Source organism: Mercenaria mercenaria, chromosome 2, assembly GCF_021730395.1.
Source record: "Mercenaria mercenaria strain notata chromosome 2, MADL_Memer_1, whole genome shotgun sequence".
NCBI classification, from domain to species: Eukaryota; Metazoa; Mollusca; class Bivalvia; order Venerida; family Veneridae; genus Mercenaria; species Mercenaria mercenaria.
In genome coordinates, this window is record NC_069362.1 from 93,628,791 (window position 1) to 93,652,722 (window position 23,932).

Sequence of the window (23,932 nt, forward strand, 5' to 3'; positions counted from 1 at the left end):
TTTTAGTTTGTTTTGTTACTATTTTTATGTCCCCACCCCTTTGGTTGGAAGAGATTCTAGTGTTTGAAGTGTCCATCTGTCAGTTGCACTATGTTGTGCACTCAATTTCTAAAGTTTCAGTCCAAGCATGAACTCAACATGCAAGCATTATCAGGCTTTCATGTCCAGTCATTTTTAGCTCACCTGTACTCAAGCTTTTGTGATCGCCCTGTGTCCGTTGTCAGTTGTCCGTCGTCAACAGTTTGACTGTTTACACTCTTAAAGGTCACAATTTTGGCCCAATCTTAATGAAACTTGGTCAGAATGTTACCCTCAACAAGAGATCACAGAGTGATCTTGGCGCCCACCAATGTGCAATTTTTGAGTGTTCCAAATTTCAAGACTTACTGACTACCTCAAGGTCAAATTTCATTTCCATACACAACACTGTGCATGTGGTCCAAATTCGAAAGCTGTAGCTTGAGAAATGTGAAAGTAGGTCACTAGGTCAATGTCAAGGTCAAAGTTTGTTTCGGTACACAATCCTATGCATGTGGTCTAAATTTGAAGCCATTAGCTACAGAAATGTGAAAGTAGGTCCCTAGGTCAATCTTAAGGTCAAAGTTCATTTCGGTACACAAGACTATGCATGTGGTCCAAATTTGAAGCCTGTTCCTTCAAAAATGTGAAAGTAGGTCACTAGGTCAATGTAAAGGTCAAAGTTCATTTCGGTACACAAAACTATGCATGTGGTCCAAATTTGAAGGCTATAGCTTGAGAAATGTAAAAGTAGGTCACCAGGTCAAAATCAAGGTCAAATTTTATTACGGAATGCATGTGGTCCAAATTTGAAACTTGTACCTTAAAAATGTGAAAGTAGGTCACTAGGTCAATGTAAAGGTCAAAGTTCATTTCGGTACACAAAACTATGCAAGTGGTCCAAATATGAAGGCTGTAGCTTGAGAAATGTAAAAGTAGGTCACTAGGTCAAAATCATGGTCAAATTTTATTTCGGAATACAAAACTATGCATGTGGTCCAAATTTGAAGCCTCTACCTTAAAAATGTGAAAGTAGGTCACTAGGTCAATGTGAAGGTCAAAGTTTTTTTCGGTACACAAAACTATGCATGTGGTCCAAATTTGAAGGCTGTAGCTTGAGAAATGTGAAAGTAGGTCACTAGGTCAAAATCAATGTCAAATTTCATTTTGAAACACGGAACTATGCATATGGTCCAAATTTGACGCATGTACCTTCAAAAATGTGGAAGTAGGTCACTAGGTCAAAATCAAGGTCAAAGCTTTTTCCAGTGCACAAAACTATGCATGTGGTCCAAATCTGAAGGCTGTAGCTACAGAAATGTGAAAGTAGGTCACTAGGTCAAAATCAAGGTCAACTCATGTCAAGGTTCATCTTGCCACTCAAAAATATACAAGTGGTCCAAATTTGAAGGCTGTAACTACAGAAATGTGAAAGTAGGTCACTAGGTCAAAATCAAGGTCAACTCATGTCAAGGTTCATCTTGCCACTCAAAAATATACATGTGGTCCAAATTTCAAAGTTGTAGTTATTGACAAGAACATTTTAAAAGCTTTTCCCTATATAAGTCTATATGAACCATGTGACCCCTGGGGCGGGGCCATTTTTGACCCTAGGGCGATAATTTGAACAAACTTGGTAGAGAACCACTAGATGATGCTACATTACAAGTATCAAAGCCTTAGGCTTTGTGGTTTGGACAAGAAGATTTTCAAAGTTTTTCCTTATGTAAGTCTATGTAAACCATGACCCCCAGGGCGGGGCCATATTTGACCCTAGGGGTATAATATGAACAATCTTAGTTGAAGACCACTAGATGATGTCACATACAAAATATAAAAGCCCTAGGCCCTGTGGTTTTGGACAAGGGGTTATTCAAAGTTTTTCCCTATATAAGTCATTATAAACTATGTGACCCCTAGGGCGGGGCCATATTTGACCCCAGAGAAATAATTTGAATCATCTTGGTAGAGGACCACTAGATGATGCTTCAAACCAAATATCAAAGCCCTAGGCTCTGTGGTTTTGGATAAGAAGGTTTTCAAAGTTTTTCCCTATATAAATCTATGTAAAATATAGAAATAAACAAAGGGCCATAACTCACTCATAAATTGTTGAACCAGTCTGATTTTCAGGGAGACACAACTAGGGTACCAATACATCATTCTGACAAAGTGGTCAAAATCCCCCCAGTAGTTTCTGAGGAGATGCGATAACGAGAAATTGTTAACGGAATGACGGACGGACGGACCACGGACGCAGAGTGATTTTAATAGCCTACCATCTGATGATGGTGGGCTAATAAAATCTTGGGCGAGTTTGATATCAGGTCATCTGGGCTCAAAAACTTGGTCACCAGGTCAAATCAAAGGAAAAGCTTGTTAACACTCTAGAGGTCACAATTTTGGCCCAATTTTAATCAATCTTGGTCAGAATGTTACCCTCAATAAAATCTTGGACGCGTTTGATATTGTGTCATTGGGGGTCAAAAACTAGGTCACTAGGTCAAATCAAAGGAAAAGCTAGTTAACACTCTGGAGGACACATTCATGGCAATATCTCTATGAACCTTATCAGAATGTTTGTCTTGATGGCCTCTAGGTCAAGTTCGAATCTGGATCATGTGGGATCAAAAACTAGGTCACCAGGTCAAAAAATCAAAGGAAAATCTTGTTAACACTCTAGAGGTCACTTTTATGACTGTATCTTCATGAATCTTGGTCAGAGTGTTAACCTTGATGATCTTAAGGCCAAGTTCAAAACTAGGTCACCAGGTCAGATCAAAGGAAAAGCTAATTAACTCTCTATAGGCCACATTTATGACCGTATCTTAATGAAACTTGGTCAAAATGTTAATCTTAATGATCTAAAGGTCAAGTTCCAATCTGGGTTAGGTGGGGTCAAAAACCAGGTCACCAGGTCAAATCAAAGGAAAAGCTAATTAACTCTCTAGAGGCCACATTTATGACCATATCTTAATGAAACTTGGTCAAAATGTTAATCTTAATGATCTAAAGGTCAAGTTCCAATCTGGGTTAGGTGGGGTCAAAAACTAGGTCACCAGGTCAAATCAAACATACAGCTTGTTAACACTGTAGTGGCCACATTTATGACTGTATCTTCATGAAATTTGATCACAACGTTAATCTTTAAAATTATTATCTTTAGGTCAAGTTCTAATCTTGATCATGTGGGTCAAAAACTAGGTCACTAGGTCAAATCAAAGGAAAAGCTAGTTAACACTCCAGAGGCCACATTTATGACTGTATCTTAATGAAACTTGGTCAGAATGTTAATTTTGATGATCTGATCTTTAGGTCAACAGGTCAGGTGAGCGATACTGGGCCTTCAGGGCCCTCGTTTTCTTGAGTATTCCCCACTTTTCAGGCTTATTTCACTTACAGCTCATCTCTAGACTAGCTCTAAGACCATGATATATTTTTCAGTTTATATTCAGTTCTAGCAAAATGGAGCCAGTATTTCAACTGTTTCCTCATTTCTCTGAGAAAATCTCCAGAATATACTGGCTTTTGATTCCACATTGAAAAAGGTTTGTTTTTGTTTTTGTTTTTTTCCATATTATTTTCAGTTGAGTGACTAGTCTAACTCAGCTCCTGCAGTTTCTGTCTAATTCAAATGAGACTGTAGGCATGTCTTCTATCTTTGTATTGCATTTTATTACCAAAAGTAACAGTTGAACAATTCAGAGCATCCAGTCTAACAAGGGAAATGCTGTTTTTGTTTTGTTTTAGTCATACAACATTATAGAGCTTAATGTAAAACTATTCATTGTAGAACAAAAAGCGGGTTTGATAATCGTGCAGGAATTTAGGAGGTTTCCTCATGAAATGTATTGTACAAAGCCAGCTTGACAATCCATGAAACGAATGCATAAACAGAGCTGTTTATAAAACCCATGCTACCCCCCTTCATGATGGCCTGTCTAGCCAAATGCGTGGGTGCAATTTTGTATGCCATGACCTTGACATTTAATCATATCTATGGACTACATGCATCCATTTTATGAAGATTGACAGTCATAACATTATAATGAACAGAAACCATTTTCAGTCTACAGATCACTGTGACATTGACCTTTGACATACAGACCCCCAAAACAATAGGTGTCATCTACTGACCACAGGCAATCATCCTGTGAAGACTGATGACTGTTGGTCGCATTGCTCTTTACTTATTGAGCAGAAACTGCCAGGTAGAAGAATCTGTGACCTTGACCTTTGATTACTGACCCTCAAGACAATAGGGGTCATCTACTGACCACAGGCAATCATTCTATGAAGACTGACAATTGTATGCCAAAGTCCTCTTCAGTCATTGAGCAGAAACTGTTCAGTAGAAGTATCTGTGACCACAGGTGTTTGAAGCTCAGTCAATAAAAAAGTGTATGCAGGCTAGATGTCTTGAAGTAGTATATTAGTATTAGGTGGGTGGAATATGATAATGCATATATTTATTGATAGAGCTTCAAGCACCTGTGCTGTGACCTTGACTTTTGATTACTGACCCTCGAAACAATAGGGGTCATCTACTGACCACAGGCAATCATCCTGTGAAATTTGACAACTGATATACAACATGTTAAATCTGTGAAGAGATTCTTTGGAAGCATAGAACACAACCAAGCAGACTTTGTTTAATTGAGACTTGTTTGTCCATGGATAATGAAATGTGTGACATCCACCTAGTCCTCTAGCACCTGCTATTGAAAAGCGGGTTTCAACTTTAGTAAAATGTAACGTTCTCCATGACCCAAAATCCAAAGTATTCTTTATTTATTGGGTGGAAGTTGTTTTCAGTCTCAAGGTCATAATGATGACCTGATGACCCCCAAAATAATCGGTGTCATCTACTGACCACAGGCAGTCATCCTGAAGTTGGAAGCGTACACTTTTCAGTCTTGAGGTCAATGACTGACCTTTGTCTTACTGACCCCCCCCCCCACCCCCCAAAAAAAACACAGGGTTAACTAGTCATCCTATGAAGTTGGACCACTGGCAAGACAAGCATTTTCTAGTTATTTATTTGAAACCAAAATTAACGGTCTACTGACCGACAGACAGACAAACTGACCAACCAACTGACCGATGAGCAAAACAATATGCACATTCTTTGCAAAGGGGGAGAGGGTGTAAAAATGTGGACGCAATAGAATGTTGCTTTGACTAAATCTTCGAGATCTCCAGTGAATGTACAAAAATTAACAATGGAGTGAAGTATTACACTTGGGTGGTGCACCAATGAGCTTAAAATAGAATTTCATGTTTTATCTCAAATTAAATCTGTTGTGATAGATCAAGTATATTTAGTGGGGAAACTGGTTGCTTTCAAACAATATAATCATTGTAGATTATGGGAGGAGTCTACCTGGTACGTTAAAATTAAATATATATTTCTCAGTTTTTTTTTCCCCCAACAATGTAATTTTTGAAACATTTGCTTAGAAACGTCTGGGCATCAGATACTGGTAATTGTTTATTTTTAACAGACTTCATGTTTTAGGGACATCCATGGTTAAATGGCTATGGTTGATGTCTTCAAACCACTTGCCCGTCACTGCTGTTGGTTTGAAATCTTGATACTGGTATAAAATTTTTCATGCGAGGATGTCACTCGGCTTGCTTACAAAAGGTTAGGAGCTCACCCGTGCCTGAAATAACATGGGTCTTCCTCCAGCATCAAAAGCTGGAAAATTGAAAATACATGTAGATCCTGTAATTGTGTTGATGTGACTTTAACCAAAAGAAACAAAAAATTTCTCAATAAAAGTTCTGGGCAAAGTTGAAATGGGAGAATTGGGGACCAAACTGTTCACTATGTGTTTAGCCAAATAGATTTTTGTACAAAATACAGTCAGCCTGATCCGTCATAATATGTTGAAGAAGACATAATACATCTAGGTATTACACTCAAGTACTCGGAACTTGTATTTCAGCTGATGGGTAAGTGACAATATTTCTTTTTTCAGAATTTTGAATAATTTATTTGTAATATATCAAGATACATTTTATAAAAACAATAATACAATTTATTTAAATCTAGATCATGGGCTAACATAGTACAATATTAGTTACATTCACATTTTATGTTTCAATGTTAAGCCCTACTAGAACTGTCAAACCTAATTCATACCATTTCAAATATTATAAATAAATGGCCAAAAGTCAAGTTTCTATTTTGTTAATACAAATTCAATACTCAATAGCACTGTAAATATTCAAGTTAACTGTATATATGCTTATAAAATGTACATTTTATATATTGAAAGGAAAAAAAAAAATAAATGCAAATAATCACAATGACACTGGCATAGACAAGCAATCATCACAAAATAGCGAATACTGAAAACACTATGATACACATGTACATACATCGCTACATATACAGCCGAAGTACATCACTCGTTATTATCTTACACATAAATGTATTACATACATCAGAACTCCAGTCTCAAGCATTTAGAGAACAGCGGAAGTCTTCTGTTAACACAGTTTATTTGGCCTATTAAAAGTTTTCTGTCAATATATCTTTGATGTTTTAATGCCAAACTTTATCTATATAATTTATTCTCTTAACTGGTGAGTTCTGTTAAACATCTTAACAAAGTCGCATTCCGCGAAATATTTTCAAGTCATCAAATTTAATCAAATTCTTGCAAAATATTCAAGAATTCACTCAGCAAAATATTTTCAAGTCATTAATCAAGGTGTGGCTATTTACCTTTTAGTATGTGATTCAATTATATAGATTATAAAATCTAGGAATGGAAGCCTGAATTCTTTATTGTATTTATTTCAAAGAAAATCTGCTGCTTTTCTCATTTTCTCAAAGACTGGAGTTAAATTTTGGCAACCTTGCTCGGAAACATTTCAAATTTCTTTCTACAATGGAAGAACATAATAATGGAAAGATAAAAATATATAAATTAAAATATATTTAAATAGACATAAACTAATATACTACAACCATTATGAACTATACATGTATAATATATACACATGCAACTAAAAATAACTCCTTCAAAAATAGGAAACTTTAAGGAAAATAACATAATTTACTAAATTATTTAGTACTGGTTTCTAAAGAACACTCCTCGCTGTAATCAATTTCTTCAACAGAAGTTTTTAAAGTGTGATGAAATTAATTACATATTTTCTCATGTAGATATAAATATAATGTGAAACCTAATTGCACATCACTGATGAAGGACCCTAAAACATTCACCAATTTTCATAAAATGGAAGAATGTTCAAACTATTGTTTCAACAAGAGATCTTAAATTAAGAACTTAAAACTAATGAATCTGTTATTTTCAACAAAAAAAAAACAAAAACTTATTAATAAACAGAATGGTTAACTTTCACAACACAAACAAAATGCCAAAACCCAACACTCTTTCAGCTGTCAAACATGTGAAATACCTCCTGTCAAAATGTAATGCGTAAAGGTCAAAAGTGGAATATATTTTTTATGACTAGCATTTTTTCTATATTTATATAAAAACAATAAAAATTGGAAAGAACACTATAAAGTATACCAAAGCAAAATCTCAAAATCACATCAAATATATAAGCATGCACTTTTTATAGAAACTACAATATATACATATATACATATCCCTTCGATAAAAAAAGTTCCGAACAGTGATCAAATAAAAAACGTGGAAATGTGTCTCATATAATTTCCATCAGTACTTTAAAAGCAGGATATATACATTTCAAGTTTTATCAAATAAATACTATGACCACTTGCTTCCCTTGCTTAAAAAAGAAAAGAAAAAACATGCTACCAAAATAATCGAATGTCAAAAGTATCTTTCTTGTATAAAAATCTTGCTAATAGACTTATATCACATCCCAAAAATTTACAGATTAATAAACACCTCTGTGTAATTGATTGAAAAACCTTTCATCAATTAACTAACTGTATACAAACTCACTTGTGTTTTTAACTAAGAAATTCAAACATCCCTGGACGGACTACCAACTAAGGTCCAATCTTACGGCCTTCAGCCTATGATAATCACTTGTCTCACAAGTATACCAACATTTTATGGTAAATTTTATACAAAAAAATAAAAGATACTGCAAAATTTTACAAAGGAATCATTCTGCCAAAATAGGAATACTATTCAAAATCTGGTCCTTAAGTGTGTTACCATGGCAACAATTACAAATCAATCCAAATATAATGCTTTTATTTTCCCAAATATGATCATGTATCAATGAAGATTGACCTCCATTCCTTCTGTAATGAAATATGATATTCTTGAGCCTGTATGAACCAGTATTGCTAACACTCAGTTGTGGTCAGATAACCACCATTCAGTTGTGGTCAGACACCCGACATTTGGTTGTGGTCAGATACTTAACATTCAGTTGTAGTCGGATACCTTAACAAAAAGAAATTTTCAAAATGGGTATGTTTCAAAAATACCATTTCCCAAACAAAAAACTTAGAATTATTGAAAAAAATGTTGAAATTTTGTGAAGGTGTTTAAATGAATGAAGCTGTTTATTCCTTCCGCCTTGTTTGATATAAACAAATCTGGGTTTCCAAAATATACCAAAAGCCCCTCACCTGTCATTTGCTACAGATCAACCTATAATATGTCAAATGCCAGACATCAAAATGTATGCTGGAATATGACATCTATCAAAATGTGTTTTCAACACTCTCAATGTTTATAAAAAATGATGAAACGAACAGGAACTATAAACTTGGAGAAAATATACATAGATGTGTAGGAACTCCTATTAAATTACAAAGGAAAACAATCTAGCAGAATTTTAATAACACAAAACTGTGAAATCATCAATATTCAAGGGGGACTATTTTTCATGGATTTTATGGTTGTTTCAATCCTTGAAATTTAAACCCAAGAAAAATCCCATTTATTTTAATATGTTTCAAAATTTCCACAAATTCATCACCCCATTAAATAGTTATTTTTATCAAAACCTATAAATTTCATACTCACAAAATTAAGTGATTTCATGGTAATATAACAGAATATAACAAAAATTTAAGTACCAGTAATATGAAGGAAACTATATAACTTAAACTAAAATTATGGTATCATACAGTTAAGGAGCAACTTTTCTGCCAAAAATTATCATTTACCTTAAGGATAACATGGTGTAATAGCCATATTTCATATCTTGTAACTGGATGGTAATATTTCAAAGAAATTTTGTCACTTTAAAGACATTCAAAATTAAAAACGTTTCACCGAGAGATGTTTCAAATTTTATTATTTTTGGGGGAGATAATCGGTATTGAAGTTAACACTGATGCCTATGGGAAATATATAATTTCTTTGATTATGAGAATTTGAACTTGAGTTTCGAGAAAATTTTGCGGTAGAAAGTTGCATTATATGATTCTGATACAAATAACAAAAAGAAATTTAAAATTCCCCGTAGGGAAAAGGAGAAAATTATTTTTTTCTAGTTTTTAGGGGAGATAACTCATGAAAAACCATAATTATCAGGGGAGGTAATCTAAAGGGAAATTTTGAGAACTTCTGTCACTATATAACTTGTCAATATGCACCTTATTTCTATTGTTTGATATTTCTAAAGCTTACATTATCAAGTTGTATGTACACTTTTGGTGAAATTGAGGCCTATTACGGGTAGTCATCCTTAAGACATATTTATCCATAGACATCTTACCCAAGATATGATTACACCCTCTTTTTCCTTCAAATTTGTAATAATTACTTATTTAAAACATTATATGGTGCTATCTTAACCCTTATCATGCTGGACTCGACTGACTCTGCTTTTGCCACCAGTGTAGATCATGATTAGCCTTCACATCCATGCAGTCTGATCATGATCTGCACTGTTTGCCATTCAGTCACTATCTTTTTGGTATGCACCCTTTTTTAACAGTTAATATCCTGTCCAAATTAAAACATGGACAAGGTCATTATAGAAATTTAGCAGAGTAAGGGTTAAAAAAAAACTTTAGTTGGATAAGCCATACCTATATTATTAAAATCTATTTACAATCTACCATTTATGTAAGACATTTGATTAGCAACACATGCACCAAAGATAAAGATTTTGATTTCATTTTTATATCCATGATAAATAAGATCTTAAAGAGATATAAAGAAACATTACATAGTGTAGAGTTTCCCCCCTGACATAGAATTTATCTACGGTAAGCATCTCATGTTTATTAATTGTGTAAAGTAAATAGCCAAGAGCTAGAGGATGCCAACAATTAATAAAATGGAATTCCATGTGGAGATTTCCTGGTAAAAAAATCTAGAAATACATACTGATCATGTCAGATAGTGTCATCAAAGAAAACATATTTTATCTTCATACAGTTTGTTCTAAATGCTCAAGTTTTCATTCTTTGCAAATTCCTAAGACATGAAAGATATAAAACTATGCTCAACACTTTACAACAGAAGTAATGCCAACTAGTAATACCAACTATTACTGAATAAACATTTGGGTTTTTAAAAAAAGACATTTCTTCATTCTACAAATATTTTAGTTAATCTCTAATCTAAATTAACTTCTATGGGTAAAATATGGAAGTGGAACAAAAAGCACTACCGGTAATGGCTATCACACATGTGTTGTTTTTAAGCACCATTTCAGTCAAGGCACAAATGTTCGTAGTTCTACAACTATCGTACATTAGTCTATGATCGAAAATTTTCAAAATTATATTTTTCTGCCATTAAAAGCCCTTCTTGCAAGCTTTTTTCCAATGAATTAACACTTCAAACAGTTGGTGTAGACAATATATCTAGTTGTTGCTTCAGACAGTTGCTCATTTAGACGCTTCAGACAGTTGTGGGTGTATCAGTTGTGCGAAAGTTGTCCATCCTACGAAACGTTAACTCTAATCCATTCGACGGCAGTAATAGCCAAGCATCTTGCACTTGCCACAGAGATGCTGGGGATGAACTTTACTCTGATCAGATACATCCAAACCATCTGGCTTCTCGAGAGGGCGCTGAAAATGTTAAAATATAAATAATATATTTTGCATCAGTTTAGAAAACCTGTAGCATTCATCTTGGACTATTCAACTGGTATAGAAATCAATGATTTATGTCAATATATTTCAAAAGTTTTACAAGAGCACTGCCAAGCGGGGCAATATACGCCCGAAGGGTTACACCAGAGGATGGGTGCAAAATTTAAAGAACTTGACTGTTGAAGCCCAAAAGACAGGAACAACAAAGGGAAGAAATTCCAAAAAAAATTCTTAAGTCCACAAAAAAATACTTACCAGGTACCGGTATGTCAAAAAACACCTACATATTGGAGGTACCATCCATGTTGTACCACAGAAAAATGGTCTCGGTTTTTCCCTAAGGCCAATAATAAAAAAGTTTGAAAATAAGCTATTTATAGTAACATAAAGGAAGTAATTCAAAATTTTTTTATTCCAAGTGAACAAAAAATGGATCTGCCAAATAAAAACAAGAGCACTGCAATGCAGAGCAATAAACACAAAGCAGTCATATATGACCTTTGACCCCTAAGTGTGACCTTGACCTTGAAGCGAGTCTTCCGAAACATGCGCTCTGCACGTCGTCTCAGTGTGGTGAACATTTGTGCCAAGTTTCTTTGAAATCCTTCAAGCAGTTAAAGAGTTACAGAGCGGACATGAAACAAACTGATATGACCTTTGACTCCTAAGTGTGACCTTGACCTTGAAGCGAGACATCCAAAACATGCGCTCTGCACATCGTCTCTGTGTGGTGAACATTTATGTCAAGTTTCTTTGAAATCCTTCAAGGGGTTCAAGAGTTACAGAGCGGACACGAAATTGCTAACGGACGGACGGACAGACGCACACCGGGGGTTTAACATAATACGTCCCTTCGGGCATATAATGACTTTCCCACTGTTGATGGCTGTCAGTTAATATTTAACTGGCTGTCAGTTATATTTAACTTTTCAAAGCAGATTTAACGTCTTGCTTTTCTGTGCTACTAACCCAGTCTAGACCATTTTACACCTTCTTCTGACAACACAGACATTTTAATATATAAATTACCAATGCCCAAAACTAGCTTTCCAATTCAATTCCGAATTTCTGATATAAATATTAACCCTTACCCTGCTAAATTTCTAAAATGGACTGGTCCATCATTCAAGTTGGGTAAAACCATTTATTATTCAAAGGGGTTTTCACTATAAATTTACTGTCTGAATTATGAGCGAACTGTGCTGGTCACAAAGGCAGAATCACTTGCCACCTGCAGGCTAAAGATTAACAGTTAGAACTGGGTATCTTCTGAAAAAGTTGACATAAATCTGGAATCGTGCCACTTTCAAGCTACATATTTACATGTTTGATAAATTAAGTGAACATTTTCAGACTCCTCAAATATTCACAGACTGACAGGAAAATTTATACTTGTTTACAATATATATTTTTCACCATAGAAAAGTCACAAAACAGGAAGCATTTAGCTTAACGAAAATAAAACAGACAAGGGGAAAAAAACATATTTCATCCTGCAGCCATTTTTAAAACAGTCTAGGAACAGAGATGGTAACTTGAAAAATCTGGTGACAGATGCACTCCTACATACTATAAAGTTTCAGACAATATGAATTATAAAACATAGACATACGGTAGTTCTGATAGTTAGGAATTTACTGTGTTTTTAATGAGTTCAAGATGTTCACTGCATACAATGCATACAGTTTCTGCATTCATGTGCACTCTGTTATAATTTACCATATGTTTGAGTCATATTCTACCATGTAACGTCAAATGTATCGATTCTGCTGGCGGAAAAAATGCAAGGGACTGTATGAATTGCTCAAGTCAGCTCTACAGTGCTAGAGTGAGCAGTCTTTCACTGTTGTTGTAGATAAAATATAAAATCGAAAGTGATTCTACAGAAGTGATATAAAAAAAACATTCATGTAGTCTGTACAACATGTAGGAAAATCCTCCATAGTGTTAAGTACCTATTAAAAGTTTGACCTAAAATAGGAATGATTCTAAAAAAAAGCACCCTGAAATGTCTTCTAAAATCTTTATTTCTGACCCTATATTATGCATCATTTCTAAGGCAATGTCTTTACTGCTAAACCAGTCCAACATCATTTTGATTCATTTCACCTTGTGTAAACACTAAATGTAAAATTACCATAGACCCAACAGGAATTAGTTTTGAATACTACATTTCGAAAACTATCAAGGTGTGTAATGTTTTGAAAATCACCCAGCCGGTTGTTAGTGACAAATTTATCCAGAACCCTGTGCCGTAAAGCATTCTAATGAATTGATCATGCAACTGAGATGCATATAAACATACCACCAAAAAGTAACATGCCCTTCTACTTCAAAGAAAACAAAACAATGTTGGAATTGGAAGATTGTTAATGCTTACTTCTTCGTTTAGTCTAGATTTGATTTTCCATAAAATAAGATGAATTTTTAAATAATCTTTAAGGCCTGCCTCAGGTGATGTGGGATATTATTCAACCTTTGAAAAACCAAATTAACACCCTTGGCTGGTGCCTCAAGATCTGCAATACTAACTTTTCTCAGGTAGACAATATCCCATATCACCCTCGCTGACCTGTATTATAATATTTATATCACATGTGACAGCATCAAATATTTAAAAAAAATTAAAATCAATACAACTGGTGTTTTACCAATGGTTCAATGTATCATGACATCAACTGCATTTTATACACACCTGCCTGTAAACAAGTAAAAACAATTCACATGATATTCCTGTGATACTGAGGAAATTTGACAATAAGCCGTGGTGTTCCATCGGTATCAAAAACTTCTTTAATTATCAGAACATTAACTGGCATTTTGTCTTCTAACATCCAGGATCTTTGAGCCATCAGCGATACATTCCTAATCACCTTTAAATCTCTCATATACCACTGATAAAATGCTTTCTTTAAGGCACAAGCAACTGTCTCTTTCCTTTAACTTATATACAGAACACACAATGTTTTCGCTGATCTTCCTTCAATACTAATACTCGGGCAACAAGAACAAGAGGGTCATGATGACCCTGAATTGCTCACCTGAGTAATATGAACCACATGTTTCAAATGGCAAACTGATACTAAAATATTAAGAAAGTAGGTCATTAGGTCATATTCATGGTCACTGAAAGTCAGTTTTTAGGATATCGTATGCAAAACTGTACATGTCATCCAAATTTCAAGGTTGTATCTTAAAAAACAAGAAACTAGGTCAGTAGGTCAAGGTCAAAGTAAAGTGACCTGTAATCACTTGGGTACATCAGGTAAATAAATATAAACAGTCTAGGAAATATGAGCTGATACTTTTTGAAGTATTTTTTCCTATATAACTCATATAACAAATGACCCCCAGGGTGGGGACTCTCTTTACCCTAGGGGCATGATTTGAACAATCCTGTTACAGGTCCACTAGGCAATGCTTAGCATACCAAATATCAAAGGCCTAGGCCTTCAACTTTTAGACAAGAAGATTTTTATTATTTTCCTATACAGGTCTAGGTAAAACTTTGGACCCCAGGGGTGGGGCCTCTTTTCACCCTAGGGGCACAATTTGAACAACCTTCACAGAGGACCACAAGGCAATGCTAAATACAAAATATCAAAGGCCTAGGTCTTGCAGTTTCAGACAAGAAGATGTAAAACTTGAGACCCCCGGGGCGGAGCCTCTTTTCACCTCAGAATATTAATTTGAACAATTTTGGAAGAGGACCACAAGGCAATGCTAAATACCAAATATCAAAGGCCTTGGTCTTGTGGTTTTAGACAAGAAGATTTTTAAATTTTTTTCCTATTAAGTCTATGTAAAAATCGGGACACCCAGGATGGGGCCTCTTTTCACCCCAGGGCACATTTTTAACAATTTTGGTAGAAGACCATTAGATGATGTCACATGCCAAACATCAAGGCTGTTTTCCTTGCGGTTTTGGACAAGAAGATTTTAAAAGTTTTTCCTTTCAGTTGCCACGGCAACCAGATTTCTGCATGGAATTAAATTCTTTGAATAATTTTGAAAGGAGACCATCCAAGGATCATTCTTGTGAATTTTGGTGTAATTCTACCAAGTGGTTTTCAAGAAGATTTTTTTAGAAAATATGTTGACAGACACACGACGGACGATGCACGACGGACATTGAGAGGTCACAAAAGCTAAAATCAACATGCCTGCGTGTCAAATTTTTAATTTGGTATTACTGACATAACAGTTTCACCTCAAAATTAACCAGTGCTTTAGCAAAATGTAGCTTTGAAAACAAGTTATAAGTGGCAAGTTATGTTTTCGTCTGAGACAATATACTGCTGGATGTTGTCAAATGACATTGGCATGCTAGTATTCACTTATTATTTGACCAACGAAAATTAGATTTTAGAATATCAACTATCACTCCCTTATCTACATCATATAACAGTTCCTTAGATTTTTGACGACACAGCACCTTTTCAGGTACTCACTGAATATCCAATGAAAATGCTCTACCTATTTCAAACGAAGTCTTTTAATAGACTTTTTGTGTATTTTATAGAAAATGCTATCTGTTATACAAATTTTATAACGGCATACCCATTCTTTTTTTTTTTTTTCTTTTTTTTTTGCAATTCCAAGTAGAATTTAGATTCAAATGTACATACAGACATGAATCATATTGCTGTATAATTATTTGTTTACCTGTTTATGAGGGAAGACATTGATGTGACACTTTATACACTCTTGCCCCATGTTTGCCCAGGAGTTCCCAGACATCCACTTTCTTTTACATTTGGGACACTTGTATTCTCCGAAACACCTTTTCTTCCCTTGGTAAGGGGTCAGACCCTCACCTTTAGGACGTGCCTAAAATTAAAATGAAGATTTAAATGAAGAGTTATTTTAGCACAAGAGTATAAACTTGATAAACATTCTTTAATAGCCTTGTGAAATTTAAGATATAAGAACTGTTGTATTATATTTCTCAAATATTTTCATTGACAATTATTACATATTTAATCAATATTCATTTGAAGTGCAAGTTTGTAAAATTACCTCCCTTTGCATATCCTGGCTGTGTATCCAGAATAGATAGGGAATTAATGTATTTTATAGCTACAAACAGTTAACATTAAAAAACAAAATGGCGGATTTATTAAAATTTTAGATACACATTTGAACTGTATTTACTTTTTTCTGTAAAACAGTTTCTCCACTTTTTCCAGCTACAATGAAAGAAATTATCATCTTTTACACCTTACACTCCAGAAACAAATAAAATAGATCTATTCAAAATGTTAAATAAAAATTCAGCAGTGTGTAAATGACATCATAACTGCCTCCATGATCAGCCATTTTCTTAAATTTCAAACTGCCATATCTTTTTCAATAGTGGTCCGATTTTAAAAATTCTTTCAGCGTTATGAATGGCTTGAAGATGTCTTTAATATAGAACTAACTTATTGTCAGGCTTTCCGTACCCTTTAATAGAAATAAACTATTTTAGCGAAAGAACCATTCTGAATATCTTTAAGTTATCGACATCTTTGACTACAGGATGTACCGAGAAGTACTCTTATCTCTACCCATGTTCATTTAATATCTATTTATTCATTAAAATACAATGTCTTACTTTATAACATGTATTCTTTAATGTGTCATTTGGCTGTTAAGTAACTGAATAGTCAATACAGGGGTCAATATAAATTATCTCTTGAAATATGGGCCCTCCTAGGCCAACTTTAAAATAAAGCCCTTATTTCCCCTCTTGTGAATGGTTAGGTAGCATGATAAGGTTTCAAAAATTTCTTTTTTGTCTTAGATAAATATGTAACAAACGTTTGAAATATAATGTGTAATTAATAAATGGTCAATGCCTCCTGCATATTAAAATATTATAATAAATAGCTCTGTATTAAATCTTTATCATCAGTTTGATTAGTAAATAAGATTCTTTTAGAATAAGAGCTATACCTTCTAAAAAAATATCTGTGATGAAAAAAAATTTGGATAGACAATTTTGAGGGTATAGGTACAGGCAGGGGAAATGAGCAATATTTGTCCTTTTGGCAAATGAGAAGTTGTAAAATACCCATGAACAGACTATAAATGGTAAACCGCAAAAACTGACATACAACAAACAGACTGACAGAAAAGCTCAAAGCTACATGCCACCTACAGAAAAAACTACAATAGCATACCTGTGGACAGTCCTTTATAAAATGTCCCTTTGTAAAACAAAGATGGCATAGATAAGTTGATGGAGGGCGCTTGCTTGGCTTAGGTAATGTTAGGCAAAGGTCACTAAACTGGTCCGCAAGGTCATTCACACTGCCATATGGTGACACTTGGAATGGGTTCTGAAATAATACAGAAAAACATGACAATTCTATCGCCCAAACATATAGTAAATCGTATAAAACCCTGTATTTACATAACAAGAGGTCCTCTAACAACATTTTGACCCCGCTACAAGATGCATTCCATAAATAAAAAAATTGCTTTTTTAAAACAAACAATTTTATTGTGCCACATTTTTAGGGGTTTATATTTTGCTCATTGTTGGTCTGCTGGCCAGCAGTCATCTGAAACTATAGGAAACTTATGGCTACAGAGGTCGTACTACATTGGATGTCTGCGTACTTCATAGAATGCCTGCAGTCAATAGACAATCCCTACTGTTTAGGGTCAGATGTTCAAGGATCAAAGTCACAATGACCCCCGAAACTGAAAACAGTTTCCATTCAATACCAGAGATTGCTTGGGCAAACAGCAGTCAAATTTCATAGGATGATTGCCTGCTGGTCACTAATTACCCCTATTGTTTTGGGAGTCAACAGGTCAAAGGTGAAATGACCTACAGATTGAAAACAGTTTCAAATAAATAACTATAACAATGTTTTAACCTAGAACTGTCAAAACTCATGGCATGACTTCCTGTGGTCAGTAGATGACACTTGTTGTTTTAGTAGTCAGTAGATAACTTCTGTTCAATAACTTGAGAAAGCTTGTGACTATGACCATCAAATTTCGTAGCATTATTGTCTATGGCCAGTAGGTGACCCCTTTTGTATTTCGGATCAGTAGATCAAAGATCAAGGTCACTTTGACCTGGAGACTGGAAACGTTCCCAATCAGTAACTGGAAAATGTTTTAAATTTGGTATATTGAATGTACATAATTAAGATGGCTAGTAGATGATTGTTTCAGGAGTTCAGTAGGTCAAGGTCAATAATGCACTAACACTGGGACTTACAATGGTTTCTTACCAACAGCAGGAGAATGCCAGGGTGACCAACCCATGTGGCTTTTTGGTATTGTACACAACGGAAAAGTTATTTGATTCAGGTTGTAATTTCCTCAACAGATTTTAACAATATAACAACAAATGAGTGCTTTCCTAGGCACAGCTGGTATGTCACAAATTCTCAATACTTCCTTCGAACACTTCACCCAAAGAGCTCAGTGTGCATGTTACCTTCATACTTGGTCTGTGAAAAAACATCTGGGCAAAGTGTTTAGAATGTCTGGAAGAAGTTTTGTGTCAAGGAAAGCACTCGTGCATTCGTTTTCCTGTCTTCAACACTTTTTATATTTATAATATTATGATCGGTCAAGTAATAAGAAAATTATATTAAGTAAAAATTGACCTGAATCAAGCAATTTCTCCATGAGCAAAACACCAAAATCTGACATGCTAGAGCCTACATTACTATAATGCTTTATAGCATGATTGTCTGCCCTATTGCTTTGGAGGTTTTGAAGAAGTCGAGGTAACAAGTGTCCTCGAGTCTATAATGTTTTTAAAATGAACTTCATAGCATATTTATTTATGTTAATTGGAGGAATTCTCAAATTTTTGGGGGTCAAAAGGTCAAGGACACAGTATACCTTAAATTGAAAACTTACACACAGTTACCTCCTACAGGCCATGTATTTTACAGACAGCTTTTGTTCATTATATTTTCTGACATATTGAATGTGGTAATGCAATGAAACACAGCCTCTAAGCTGAAGTTGCAGAATTCACGGATGAGAAAAACTGCATTCCTGCTGTATTTGGTTTTAAGGCACTAAGATCATACAAAAACAACAAAAAAGAGAACAAAATTAGGTATCAGGAAAGTATACTGCTATATTCTTGAGAAAGGTTTAAAACTAATTACTGACTGATGATAAAACTATGTTTTTACTAATTTACATTGAAAATTGGAAAGTGTAATGCTCAAATTACTCAAGGTAAACTGCCTTAATTTATATAAATATCTGTATTTAACGGCATTAAGTACATAGTCCTCATTGGTGTATTGGTCAAGACTGTGAGCATGAAAGTTTTTGTATTGCCGCGGCGGTCCTGCTTCCATTCCCCGATTTGGGCATCTTTTTTTATTTTATTTTTTTCTTAATTTGGCATTTTTAAGATAGTTTAGAAACAAAAACTCAAATTGTAACATTCATAATATGGCCAAACTTCAATTTTAAAGAAAGATCATTTTAGCCAAAATCTGGGGGTCAGTGCATTTAAAGAATGATTTTTTGGTACTTTGAAAGAATATCCTGTTCGATTTACATTAAACGAAGGTTATTTATTTGACAAAAATTATATTACATCACATTAGAATATACAAATTAATTTGTTGAACACATTTTTAAATGTGTAACTTTTGCAAATTATGGAAAAATCTGTAGTTGTTCTAAGTTGATGTTACAGGTTCACAGGAATTTGACCCTACCTGTATTAAAATGTATGTTTCCAGGAAACACTATTTTTTCAACACAAAAAATATTCTTTAATATAATGTGATTTTTCAATGGCACCACCATTTTTATAGAAATTAAAAAATGTCAGCTAACTTGACTCATATTCTAAGTTTCTTGACTTATCTCAAAATGGAGTATCTTCGTAGGTTTATAATAAAACATAAGTGCATGCATAAGCTGCATATGTGAGGAGAATTTATCCACAAGATCTGATGAGAAACATCTGGCAATCCTACAACACATGCTTAGAACACACTGGTGTAATATAACATTGTATCAGCTGATAACATTTTGGGGAACATCTCAAAATATTAACCTACATTTAACCATTCTATTTCTACTTATTCCTGGTACAATTTAACTTTTTCAAATTAATTCCTGCATGTATACTGAAAAACAATACATAAACTCTTAATAAATAATGTAAATTATTAATTTCAATGTATATCTCACACAAGTTTTGGTATGAGATTTATGTGTAAAAAAAAAGAAAAAAACTAGAGCATTGTTTTAACTATAAATTCATCCTGAAGTGACCTTGAAATTTTCATGAAGTTAGCTCCTTCCCTTTTTACATACTTGATAACAATGAAAAAATGTTGTGTTCAAATAGCTATATTTTTCTTCCTTCGTTTAACCCTGCAGTTTGAACAATCCTGAGAGATGTGTGTTGCAATCATTGTAGAATCTCCTGTACAATATTAATAAAATTAATGCCAAAATTTCTTCTACAGTACACTATAACATCACACAGCAAAACCAGGACAAAAATATTTTCATTCCAATTATCTAAACTAAACTAGACTAGATCACTGTTTTTACCAAAGTTTCAAAGACTGTAGTTTTCACTCTATTTTATTTTAATGAAAAAAATAATAATAAGGGAAATAATAAAGAATAATAATACTAGTGCATTTCTGAAGAAGGCTTTAAAAGATTATATATATATGGAAACACAAGAATTCATTGTTTCTACTCATTTTTCCATTCAAAATTAAAAAGCATTAAATTTTGGTAACGGGATACTGCAGGTAAACTGCCTTAATTATTTAGCTTTATATACTTATTAGGTGTTAAGTATGTATGTATGTGTTCCTCGATGGTGTATTGGTCAAGAATGCAAGATTTTTTTTATTGCTGAGGTGGCACAGGTTTGATTCCCAACTCAGGCATGTTTTTTTCTTAATATGGCATTTTTAAGACAGTTTTGTAACAAAAACTCATGTTCTGATGTTCATAATATGACCAAACTTCAATTTAAAAAAAAAGATAATTTCTAGGGAAAATCTAGAGGTCAGTGCCTTTAAACTAGATATTTTTTTAACAGTCTGTCTAAAACAAGATCAATTTTTAACAGTCTCTCTAAAACAAGATCAATTTTTAACATTAATGGGCAGTTAATTGCTTAATTGTGGTTGCACTGTACACACAGCTTTGTTATACCAATTTTACAGTTAATAACTACAGGGCCACTCTAAATAGAATTCATTTTTGAAAGACCCTGACTGCTGGTAACTAACATGACCTACTTTCAAGTTTGCGATGTGCAACAATACACATGTTCATGTTCCTACAAATAACTTATATCAATAAACATCAAATTGGTCCCCTGTGGTTTTTATCTCTGACCCCTATAAACAAAGCCTGGAAGAGCACACACACGTGGGGGTCACGCTCTGTTAGGGGCTGTTATCATTAATTTCAGTGTCAGAAACATGATCTATGTTGATTTTCCCAGAGATAAGAATTTTCATTACCAGAATGCCCTTACCAAATTTCTGAGAGAAAAAAAGATATAGTTTGAATTCCAAAACGTAAAATTTCGATAAAAATGCCATTTGGTACATGCATTGTAATTTTTTACAACAATGCTATTTATTGTTTCAACTAAGCTGCCACCGCTTCGAGCCTCTAAAGTAACTTTTTCTAATTTCCAGACTTCATCAGATTACCATAAATATTTCCAAATCCCCTCCACCATTTCTAAAGTTCGTAGAACAAAAACTACATTTTATTTTTTTACAAAGTTTGTGCGGAATTCATTCGTAACAAGCTGTGCAATCCAACAAAGGACTAACGGAATTTATTACTTGTTAAATGTATTACTTTCAAGAGCTCTTAATTAACTCTTAAAACAAGTTAAGTGGACGAAACTTGTACGCATGTACATTAGTGCACATTTTACATTTACTGATGAAATATAATATACAATGTTGTGGAAAAGAAACAATATTTACCGGAGCAACAGCGTTGATGGTGTTCACAGTGCTGGTTGACCAAGGATCCGGCTGTCGTTGGTACTTGAACATAGACGAGACCGTACTCACGTTTGAGTTGACGGGCTGGTTGGTCCAAGGGTCACTTGTTGTGTAAAGAGACGCCCCATTTTGTTGAGTCTGATCGCCCATATAAACCCAGTTTAATAACTGGGCATTTTGATACAAAGCAGGATTATCCAACGCTAAAGAAGCCATTTTATTCCAAACCTAACACCCTCCTGTATGTATGAAGCACGTCTGAGTTATCTACATGGGAGGCTGAGAGCTACATTTTTTCGGCGGTGCCAATCAAAAAGCGAAGCTCCGCCTTCGCGGCACTTCATAGACTTGCCGCTGCGACCATGCAAGACGACAAAATCTTTTGATGCTCGGTAGTGCTGATGTCGCTTCTGTTTCATGAATGTTGCAAACGAAAAATACGGACAATGCTGAGAAAAACGCGAGGTCGTTTTTTTTTTCAACTTTTAAGAAAAAGTAGGTGGTCATCATGTACAGGATTAAAAAGATTAATAAATTTGATGAATATTGTTTGACAAGTCGGGAAAATGTCTTTAGTCACAACGTAAATTATAAATTAACGTCATTTTTTTCGCAGCTAAAAAAACATTTCCAGGAATGAAACTATCGCCAGTTGAAATAATTTGATTAAAATCTGAAATGAACACAAACAAAAATCGAAGTTTTCAGTAAAAAAATCGTCGTTTCCGAGAAAGCTTTGAATAAATGAACAGTTTGAACATGGAATAAATAGTAAGAAAAGGATGTACCCTTAAAAATGTTCATCCTATCTGGTTCCACCGCTGTTTGAATGGTGATTTTTACGCAGAACAAATGGAGAAAAAAAGACGAAATTACAAATTTCCGGTTTTCGTAATTTCTACCCGTTATGTACTGAATTAAATGAAAACAATGGGTGCACCTGGAGCGCAAATGTGTTAGCGCAAATGTGTCCGTTTTCATTTAGCTGAGATTTGTGCTGTTTATTCAAACGCTTTTGTACAGTCCGGCGGGTAATCTGAGTTTTGTCACTTTTTGAGAATATCGCAACATATGCAGTGCTTGTTGGGATAAGGTAATGATATTTAAACTGCTACTTCTTAAGACAACCCATGCCCATGCATATTTTCATAGAATTATTCGGTTTTGTTTCTGAACAATTGACCCAAAACCTCAAGCAACGTAGTTTCGAGTGTTTCGCTACGCAACGCAATCAAGTGGATACACTTGCCGAGCGTTATTTCTCATAAAAAGTCGTCCATGACGAAGTTTTACACTATATTTACCCTTAATGCACACATATTACCATGTGAACGTCCTTTTAGTTACATTTCTTTATTTTATTCCTGCGAAGAACAGTGACCTGTAGTTACTATAATCAAGTTTGTTGTCGTTTTTCCTTTGTATGTTTTTTCCTGATGCTAAATTATAAGACTATTTCACTGTGGGCATATCCGGCTTGAGTGTATCTGTTTAGATGGTAACGAGGTTCTGCAGAGTTAACGCAAAATAATTACCCGAGTGCCGGATATTTCCATCCGTACCTACAACCAGTGTTACTCAAACTCAAACTCAAACTCTTTTATTCTCTCAATTCATGGCATACATGAAAACATGAGGTAAAACATATAACATTTTATAATCGAGGCTCTTTATATAAACAGTTATATTTATGTGTATTTAAGTAAAGAAAATATTCACTACAACAATGATTATACTCACTAAACAAAATCTACATCTATAAATTGGTTTCCAACGATCTACTTTATCGAAGTATAATTTATATCAGGCATGATGAAATACCTTGATATCATTTTTTTTTTTAAATAAAATAGTAAAATATAATATAATTGTGGAGGGCCACACAGAAAAATAAACAAACAAAACA

General features: G+C 34.2%; 1 protein-coding gene across 1 annotated transcript; it reads right to left on the minus strand.

Annotated features, from left to right (window-relative positions):
- Positions 1 to 5,989: 5,989 nt before the first annotated feature.
- LOC123564603 (zinc finger CCHC domain-containing protein 24-like) lies at positions 5,990 to 22,309 on the minus strand. Its single transcript, XM_045358305.2, has 4 exons — positions 22,006 to 22,309; positions 17,209 to 17,367; positions 15,710 to 15,874; positions 5,990 to 11,020 (listed from the first exon to the last, which is right to left on the minus strand). Exons 1-4 carry the CDS (start codon positions 22,240 to 22,242, stop codon positions 10,907 to 10,909), a joined length of 675 nt encoding a protein of 224 aa, XP_045214240.2. The 5' UTR covers positions 22,243 to 22,309; the 3' UTR covers positions 5,990 to 10,906.
- Between the last annotated feature and the right edge of the window lie 1,623 nt (positions 22,310 to 23,932).

What these genes read in the sequence shown, in the direction of transcription:
- LOC123564603 (XM_045358305.2), bottom strand. Translation starts at nt 22,242, where the DNA reads ATGGCTTCTTTAGCGTTGGATAATCCTGCTTTGTATCAAAATGCCCAG. An exon ending in CCATCAACGCTGTTGCTCCG is followed by an intron (nt 17,368 to 22,005) that starts GTAAATATTGTT and finishes GTATTATTTCAG; the next exon opens with AACCCATTCCAAGTGTCACC. An exon ending in TTATAAAGGACTGTCCACAG is followed by an intron (nt 15,875 to 17,208) that starts GTATGCTATTGT and finishes TTTTAATTTTAG; the next exon opens with GCACGTCCTAAAGGTGAGGG.